The sequence below is a fragment of the Onthophagus taurus genome, chromosome 11, assembly GCF_036711975.1.
Source record: "Onthophagus taurus isolate NC chromosome 11, IU_Otau_3.0, whole genome shotgun sequence".
NCBI lineage: Eukaryota > Metazoa > Arthropoda > Insecta > Coleoptera > Scarabaeidae > Onthophagus > Onthophagus taurus.
Window position 1 is genome coordinate 16,939,740 of NC_091976.1, and position 10,201 is coordinate 16,949,940.

Sequence of the window (10,201 nt, forward strand, 5' to 3'; positions counted from 1 at the left end):
GCATAAAATAAAATTAAAAAAAAACTGAGCAATAATGAAACTTATTTACATAGTACTAAATTACATAATTATTATAACAAAACTAACCAAGCACGAAAAGCCTATAGTCGACCACACAAGCTGTCTCGCAACACTAAAGATCTAAATTTCGCGATAGAGTCAGTACACCTCACACCTCACGGAATCAGGGATTACGTTCCACACCCTAGCCACTTGATACGAAAACGATTGCTTAAATTTGGTTGATTTGTGCCTAGGAATGGTAACACAGGAACTGTTCTCTACGCCCGATACCATAAATAAAACGTAAACAAGTGTAATGTCCTTTTTTATGGAGGGCTCAGATGATGAAAAGAAACCCAATCTTCCCTTTACTAATTTGTACTTTATTTCTATTACTAATTCTTATACCTAGTGGCTGCCGACTGTCGCTTTTCAACGTCGACTCGATTACTTACATATTTGCTGAGGTGTATATTTTAGCTGAGTTCAATACACCTGAGCTTTTGCCTACAATGCAATCTACCTTCACACAAGAGTTTTGCACTACCTGCACCCAACGAGCGCTGTCACACGATAAACACCGACTAAACACAGCACTACAATAATTAAAATGGGAATGAACTAGTGAATCACACAAAAGTCGCTTCAATTCACAAGAAAGAATACCACAAAATATACCCACATGACCAGAAAAAGACAACTGCTCATCAATCACCACATCCATGCTTTTAACAGAAGTTTCAAATATTAATGGCTGATTTAAAATATCAATATTAATGTTAACTCTATCAACATGTAAAGCACCCTTTTTAGTAAACAAGATACTTTGCGTTTTATTAGGATTAATCAGCAATGAATGTTGCTCAATGCGACCACACAGTTGCTGCAATTCACCAGTTACTCGACTGCACACATCCGGCAACTCATGCGGAAAGAAGCTACAGTACAGCTGCGCATCATCCACGTACAAATGATATCACAGGGCACTTAAATTAGAAAACAGATTACAAGTAAAAACTGTGAAAAGTATGGGATCCAAGACGAGATTGTATCATTCGCCCTAACTGACTGTCGCCTATCCTGAAGATAATTCCGAAACAACTCAACAGCCGCACCACTAATTCCAATGTAATGTAAGATTGACAGAAATAGATCATGATTTAAAACGTCAAAAGCCTTAGTGAAGTCCAAAAGAATCAACATTGTCGACCTTCCCTCATCAAGAGACCACACTGTTTTCTGAAACCCGATTGTCTGTCAGGTAGAATATTATTCTCATTCAAGTGGCCACAAAGCTGCTCAACAATCACTCTCTCAAGTACTTTAGACAACGCAGGGAGTATTGTCACAGGTCGTAAATCCTTCAGAACCTTTACAGATTTTGACTTCGGCACTGGAGTTACAAGACCATACTTCCAGGCAGATGGAAATACAGACTCCGATTAGGAGGAACCAAAACATTTTGAGCAGAATCAACAAAAAATTTATTGACCATTTCAGGATCAGTTAAGCTACCCGGCAAAATAGCAGAAGATGAATTAACGACATTGTATCTTTTTAAGCGCTTCTATAAGTTACGAGAGTCACTTTTGACACTTGTCACTTTATATTTACAAAATTTTTATTTCCGAAGGCTTCGTCAGTGTTATGGCATAGTAATAAATCATATTTAAATTCAGGTGACATGCGGTTAGAAAATGTTGAGGACACTAGTTTAAGTAAAATTCACGATTTTTGATGGTGATCATGCTAACAAACGATTCTAGTACAATTATTTATCAATATGTATTAAGGTTTATTTGTTAGGATTAAAACTGAACATGTTAATATTAGAAATGGATATATGTCTGTTGCAGTTAATAATGATATCTCAGGTGTTTGAAAAGCGTTCTTTTCTTGTTAGAACTGACACCTAAGACGAATCAAAGAAAATCCAAAACCATCGACGTTTGCCAAAAATTATGAAAAGATTAATCTGTTTGGAGTAATACAATAACAAAATAGAAGCTACAAAATTTCAAGAAAGCAATACAATTTGGTATTATATTATTGCTGAGGATTACCTAAAAGTAGGTATGATACGTTACATGAAGTGCCATGAACGATTCAATAGTAGATGTGTAAATATATCTATAAGGCCAAAATTGTTATTGCACTTCATGCAAGAACTAAGTCCGAAAGATTGTCAGAAACAGTAAATACATGGTGAAATCTCTTAGCGTGCAGTGTGATTAATTAGGCAAAAGATAGAAAAAGATTGTCACATTGATTTATACGGAGATTTCTGTATAATGATGAATACTGGTGTTATTACTTTAATTATTTTTTGAAGACAAATTTGGAGTTTTATTAACAATTTTTAATCAAACTGATATATTTCAATACTACGATAAAATAGTTTTGAGCAATTTCAAACCATCTCGTACTAAATCTAAAAGGGTTAATTAAAAATAATTATGTCCTAATGTATCTTTGTTTCATTCTGCAAACTGAATGTACTTAATACGAATTATTATTTGATATATCGGTGAATTTGTTAGTGTTGCATAATGTTATTTGCAAAATTCGTGAACTTTTAACAGTCAAAAATGTGCGTAAGTAAATTCTATGAAAATTCGAGAAATAATAAGTGTCCTAACATCCTTGTTTTGTGTTGTTATTATGGCGGGTGGGCTTTGATCCCGAAAAACCATAAAAAAAAGATAAGAAGTGAAGTTGAAGATACAACTAAGATTATTACTTTATTACTAAAATTTCCATTATTAAATTTCTTGGCAGAGTCATTCTGACCATGTTTAGCGAAGACGTAAGCAATTCACTAAGTTGCACATTTTTATGAAAATTAATAAAATCCAACCATCATCAGTGTTATGCTTTAAATAACCGAAGTCTTTTGTAAAATTACAGTATACTTTTGAAATGACTACGTTCTAGTTTGAACAGTGTGGTTCACCAAACAGTAGAATACAAATTCTTTCACTGGCTTCTTAGCAATTAAATAATATAATTGCAAATGTTGCATAAAACAGCACATAATTGTCTATTTATTGAAAATAAGCAGACGACCTGAAAGCAGCAATATGATAAAAATAGTATATCATACAAATATTTCAACTTCTTCTTTCTTCTAACAAAACTGTACAAATTTTACACACTTCCTTATCACTCTTTTAACAGCATTCTTCCTTGGCGTTAGTCAACATTCCATACGAAAAGAAGAAGGTGGTAGCTGAGGTACTGCAGATGACATTTTTGCCGAACCATGCTGTATTTTGTAATCTTGGTAACTTTTGTCTTAAACATAACCTGTTTATTCTTAATTAAATCCTGATGCACTTTTATTTAAGTCAACATAACCTTTACAGCAGTAGTGTTAAAATTAAAATATTTTTATTTTAATAGTGGTCCTTTAGAACTAAATAAGAAACTCCTATTAAAGAGATTTTAAATTTTTTGTTCTGTGCAAGGTAATATCTTCTGGTTCTTTTTTGTATTAATTTTATTAGCGCTGTGCTAATTCTCTTCTTTATCTACTACTAATACTGTAGTAGTAGTCTGCACCATTGTTCAAATAGAACTATTACTCACTATAATATCATCATTTAATTTTTGATCTATCTAATAACAAGTAATTCATGAATAAATTAACGTCATATAACTATCGAATCTACCTTTAATTGTGATTGCCTTAAAATTACTAAATATATAATTGTGTTAACAATAGTCAATCAATGTGCGACAGAATATATTGGCTCTCTACATTATTCATTAGTAACACGCGAGGTATTAAATTGGGATTGCAATGGTTGGACCTCGATTTCTCTTTGTGGTAAACCCCTGAAAATGCTATGCATCGAATAAGGAATGCTTGCGCGACAATTACACCTGACATGCTTTCTAGATGTGCACGCGCATTTGCGGCACAAATCAACAAGTGCGTCGAAGTGGAAGGTCATTATTTCCAGCATTTAATTTAATTAAGTGAGAAGCGGGAAGTTTATTCGACAAAGCTACCTCGAAGTTAAGAGACGAGGAAATTGACCAAAAAGCTTTTTATTTTTCGTTGAATTCAAACCTGAAATAAAAGTTTCTATTTGAAATTTTAAAGTTATCCTCTGTTAAACCCCTAGTAGGTGGGGGGAGCAGGCAATCTTTATTATCCCTTGACGGCTTCCTTAAAATCGAAGGAATTTTATTTGCAATATTTTTACCCCGTCAAAATCCTTACAATTTAAAATTCCTGTTGGTGTTAAACATGAGAATATTTCAATTTATATATTAAAGAACTACTAGTGTAACTTTAGGTCGTGTTACACGTCGAGGCATTTAAATATAACTCGACACATTAAATTGAATTCCTTTCTTCATAGCACAAGTCACGTTGAACTAAATGAGGAAGCAACATGATTTTTGCCCTGAAGAAGAAATAAAGTTAGTTAAGAAAACCTTTAAAAAAACAAACAAGGACAACGTTATTTTAATTCCCTTTGCAGTTGTCAATTTTTCCAAGAAGTTTCTACAGTTCCTACATAGTGATGACCATCATTCCTTTCTCAGGTCAGGTTGCTATAAAAATGATTTTTTAGTATTGTGTCAGTCTGCTGGATCAGTAAGGAGTACTGGATCGTTAAGCCTATTTTTAAAGATATAAAGCACTAAAACATTTCAATTTACGCAAATGATGCAAAATAAAGAAAAAAGATTTAAACAAATTATTATAGTAAAGTTCTTATTATTTAAGTTTTCTGTTAAGATATCTTTTTCTTTCTCTTAATAGATTTCCCTGTTCTATCTGATTATTTTCGTTCGTTCTTTTCTTGCGATGGCAGTGTTTGTTTGTGATATTTTTATTGCTAGAGATAGTTACTCCATGATAGTTAAATAACATTACTTATTTTATACTCCTTGAACTGCGGTCGTTTATTACATCCTATTGGGTCTTTGGCGATAGCCATTGATTTTGTTTTTGGTATTGATATTTTAATGTTATAGCGGTAGGCCGTTTGGTAGAATTTGTAAAGCAAACGCTACAGATTATCTTCATTATTGGCGATGAGTAATGCGTGATCTGAGTAGCACATCATCTTTATCTTTTCAGCTCTCGATGATTTTGTCAATTATGAGGGTAAATAAGCAAAGGCTTAGGTTGTCGCCTTATCGGACACCTGATGCAACCTTGATTTCCTCTGTCAATTAATTATCCAATTTAATTTTGGTATTGTTGCTACTATAGATGTCTGATATTTATGTTGTTTTGGGATCGACTGATTTTTGTTTTAAGATTTTAATGACACCTTTTAATTTCACGTTGTCGAATACTTGTGTGAGGTCGACAAAACAGAAGGCTTATTGAATACTATTGTCTTTTCAATCATCTGGCGTAAAATAAAAGTTGCGTCGACAGTGGATTTGAATTAGGATAGGCACACACGGTCGATTTTTAGTCGGCCGATAGTTTAGTCGATGGACATAAATGTATTAAGTTTAATGTAGGTGCGCACACAATACAACTGCAGATCAACTCGATTTTTTAATCAAAAGGAGTCGATGTGCACTTATGATTAAAAAGTTGTGCAACTATCGTACAACTGCAATAATGCCACTGCTTCATATTGAAGCGCACACACAGTCGATAGTTTAGTTGAGGTTTTTAGGAATTTAGGTTGCGCGCGCAATTTTAGTGAGAGTTGAGGTGTCTTCTCTAGTATAACATAAATCGATTACTACTTTAGTTTCTCTCAATTATTTTATGATAAGTGAATTTATATCAAAAATTAAGTTAAATTATTTTCCGTTTTACTACCGCAATTAATTATATACTACACTAAATACAGTGTGTTAATTAATTATCGTACCCGACGTCATCATTGCAAGTATGCAACCAATATCACAGTGCAATACGCATCATACGCAAATCGTGTATTGCAATACCAATATTGTGATAATGGTTGCATACTTTCAATGATGACGTCGGGTACGATAATTAATTACCACACTGTATATTAAAGTAATTCAATTACATTATTTTAAAAATTTGAATTATTTCCAGGTATTATTCAATATTCAATACAATATAAGTACAAGTTGTTTCGAAATCGATATGTGTGTGCATACAACACGATTTATGAACAACTAAACAATTTAGTCGGTTATAAATTGATAATGTATCGCGATTTCAAACCAATCCAACTAAACTGTTTCATCGATGAATAATCGACCGTGTGTGCCTACCCTTACACTACTTAGATTCTTAGTTATAATCGTTGTTAGCAGTTTGAAAACAATGCTACTATACCACGACAGTTTTCCGGATCTTGTTTATTACCTTTTTGAAAAAGTGGTTGTATGATGCTGGTCTTCCATTCTTTGGATAACTGGGCGGTGTCGTATATTTTTTGTATAGGCTTGTAAATTCTTTCGCCAGATGTTAACCTTCGTGCTTTATGAGTTCGTTTGTTACTTCTTCTATGACTTCACTTTGCAAGAGTTATGTTGTTTTGACATACATTATTACACTGTCCTGTCCACACAGTCAGCTTCCATATTTGTTGGTGAATTTGTTCGTTTGGTATTAGGAAGTCAATAGTGGTTTTTTAAACCGCGCTATGCGAGGAAGTGGATTTGTAGCGATTCTTGTGGAGAAAGTAGGTATTGTTTATTTGCAGCTCTCCTCTTTGGTTGACTTGTTCATTGTATCGAAGAATTTAATCATTCCACTAGTGGTAATTTTTTTTAATTTCTTCTTTTGGGTTACTGGTGTCCGATGCATATACATTAGTGCAGTAGTCGGTCGCTCACGTATTCTATGCTGTCTATATTGTTTTCAAGCTTTTCGTATATTAACAGATTGACACCGAAATGCGCTCTTGCGTTCTGTACCTCGGTTTTTCGCTGTAACTCAATATATCGTTGCTATATTTTGTGGATCCACTTCACTCCCAGTTTGTCTCTGATGTGACGCAGATACCTATTCGGTGTCTATTAAATTCCATAACATTTTCTTGGTCTTATCCTATGATTCAAGGCGAATCAGGTACTATTTCCAGTAATTCTTTTTTCTTAATACAAGGCTGATTTGGCAAACTATTAACATCGCCAAGGAACCCTCCTCTTTTATCTAGGCTTGGGACCTGCAACACTCGATCAGTAAGTAATAAGTAATAAGTACAGTGACAGCACACATGCTCTTCTAGGATTCCTGGTATGTGTCGTCGTACTGTTAATACACCTCCATCAATTTGAAAGAGATCCGTATGTATCTCAAAAGAATTCCTGTCCAGAACTATACTAAGCCACCCCAAAATTTTTGCCATACTGGCAGATTCTGCACTCATATCAATATATTTTCTAGTCATCCACTATCCAACTAACGTCTTTTGTGAGCTACTGTAAGCAAAGGTGCTTTAGAGAAGGACTGCAACCTGTTAAAACACTCTTTAGCCTTCGTCGAACCGTGGAAACGCTGACTTCTGTTCTTTTATGCCGAAAGCTGCTTTGGAACATTCTAGCTGTTTGCGTTCGATATTTTAATGCAGAAAACGATCTTCATAAGACGTCCAACATTTAATTGTTATCCTCCTTAGTATTTTAGTTTTTTTGTAAGATATCATACATACGAATATAACTCAATTTATCCAAAAGATACATAACCTTACTAATATCGAATATATTGATAAGTGCAAAGATAATTTTTACTTAATCCTCTTGGAATGGGAAGGCAGAATAACGATAATAATTTATTATTACCTACTTTCTTATTTTTACCTCCTTTTTCAGATTTAGTGCGAGATTTTACATAACAACTTATGTAGAAATTATTTTTTTAATTATTTCTACATTTTGAACTTATTTCTAAAATATTTTAACATATATTGTTCAAAATGGAATTTATTATTATCTTAATATTATTTCAATAAATTCATGAAGTTAATTTTTATGTGAGGTCTTATAAAATATCATAAAGTTCTATATTTGTTTTCTGTTTGTATTTTTATAGATCCTAAAACAAGACAGGTGATTCAAAGAAAATATAAATCATCAATGGTAAGTAAAATTCTTTTTGTTAAATTATTTTCGATGGTTAAATGTTTAACGCATGCTTTTTTTTCGGTTTTATTTTTGCCAAAATCGTTGTTGTTATAGGCTAACCAGATGATTTACCTAATCCACAGGATATTTTCAATTTGCATGACACAACGTTTGCACGAAATAAACGAAACTGCCCCAAACGAATGACTTTTATGTGATGTATTTTTGAAATAGTAGATCAATTTTAATTTTGTTTGTATCCATTACAATTTTTCTTTTAGCTTTATTAGCTTTCCACGTTACTTTTTTTTGTTAAAATATAATTTTAATCGAGAAAATTAAAGTGATTGAAAAAATAAATCCTTTAGGCCGACCAAATATGCTACGCCGTTCTCTGCGTGTTTTCTTACGTCGCTGCCGGCTCAGAAAAGAGACTGCAAATCTCTAAAACGGCTACAGCTTCTTCTATTTCTTCGGTACCAAGTATTAACATCCCACAAAATCAAGAAATTACTCAAATCCCATCACAAAATACGGGAGAAATTGAAGCAACCTCTCGGAAAACTTCCCTTCAAATATCTGAAACAATTTCTCAATTACCTTCTTCTCAATTACCACCTCAAGTATCTCCTCAAACTTCTTCTCCTCAACAAACCTCTCCGTCATTTACGCTTCAATACAAAGAACCACTTCTTCAAGATCCTCAACAATTAGTTGAATCTGGGAGTGTAACTCCGATTGGAGGTCCACCTTCATATCCACCTCCCGCTTTACCACCAGGAGTTCCACCTCCTGCTGCACCTCCAGGTGCGAAAAGTTTTGGAATTCCAGTGCAACAAGGAATTCGGCCATTGAGACCACCTCCGGTACCCAGCAGGAATCTTCCACCTGGATCCGGAGGACTTCCTCATCAAATGTCTCTTCAATCATCTCATCCTCCCCCACAACCACCCCCAAGACCAAAGTGACGTAATAGAAGATATTCGTTACCGTTCTTGGGGGAGGAAGCTTGTTTAATGCCTTCATGTTTACCATGGCATATGTAAAGATTGATAAAAAGGGGGAGGTTGTGAGATAAAACTGGAAAATTTGTTGGTTTGGTTGTGACAATAAAAAAATAAAAACGGGAATAACATTGTAATATTAAAAAAAGTTGACTTAATAAAATTGGATGGTATTAAAAATTGGCAAAAAATATTTAGGAATAAAACATAATATTTAATAAATAGTCGAGTTTTTTAAGTAAAAATTTGGTGTTGTATATAAAAAATTATGAAAATGAAAAATTTAGATTCTAATTGTAAAAGTAAATTGAAACTTATCACACCAAACGATTCCTATTGAAAATTGTAAGAAAAAGTATATAAAAATTAATAACTTGATTAATTTCCGTATTTCTACATATCTGTTTTTAGAAATGATATTTTGTATATTGCGTGAAATTTTCCATTATGTAAAGCGTGTAGAGCACAGTATTCCTAAAAAATTAATGAGAGATGAAGAAAAATGTATTAAGTGTATGTACTCTAAACGTTCGTGCCTCTTAAGTAGCATACCTGAGAAATGTAAATATTAAAAAAAAAGAGATTATAAAGGTTTAAACATACAAATATTAGTGGGACTAAAGCAATATTAATGTATCGTTACGATTTTGTGTTTTATTATGCTTGATATTTTTATTGTCAAATAAAGATTATGATAAAAATAAAAAATATATGTTTCTTTTTATCGAAATCCTTCATTTATTTGAATCATTGATTGTAGAAATAAAAATGACGTAACAATACCTACTACAATGATAAAATAGTATATTTTGGTATATTAATAATAGATTCAATTCTCTTTTATTGTACTACCCGATAGGAAAAATTTTATGAGTCAGCAAAGTTGCGCACGATTTCTTTGTAAGACCCACTCCTACCAAGAAGGAAGATGCAAAGTTACAATATTTATTATCTCACAAACTAGCGAATTCGTCGCTAGTCAATGCCTTTACATTTTTCTTGCCGACAAGTATTCTTTGCAGATTCTCCATACTGCTATATTCGAGAAGGTAAGCTCATAGATTGCTTTCTGGTGATTATCTTCGACACCTTGAAATCATCTGATCGTCGATTATCTAAGCAGCATAGATTCACCTAAAGGGAGAGATTTCGGGCATTATAGCTGT

The 10,201-nt window shown here is 33.1% G+C and overlaps 1 protein-coding gene across 4 annotated transcripts in view; it reads left to right on the forward strand.

Moving 5' to 3' along the window:
• LOC111429384 (Rab3 GDP-GTP exchange factor) overlaps window positions 1-9,743 on the forward strand; it is a 35,465-nt gene extending 25,722 nt beyond the window's left edge. For all 4 annotated transcript variants that reach the window (XM_071200696.1, XM_071200698.1, XM_071200697.1 and 1 more), the window contains 2 exons: window positions 8,000-8,046; window positions 8,400-9,743. In XM_071200696.1, coding sequence (XP_071056797.1) covers window positions 8,000-8,046; window positions 8,400-8,999 — 647 coding nt within the window. In that variant the 3' untranslated portion in view covers window positions 9,000-9,743. The remainder of the gene's footprint in view (window positions 1-7,999; window positions 8,047-8,399) is intronic.
• The last annotated feature ends 458 nt before the right edge of the window (window positions 9,744-10,201 follow it).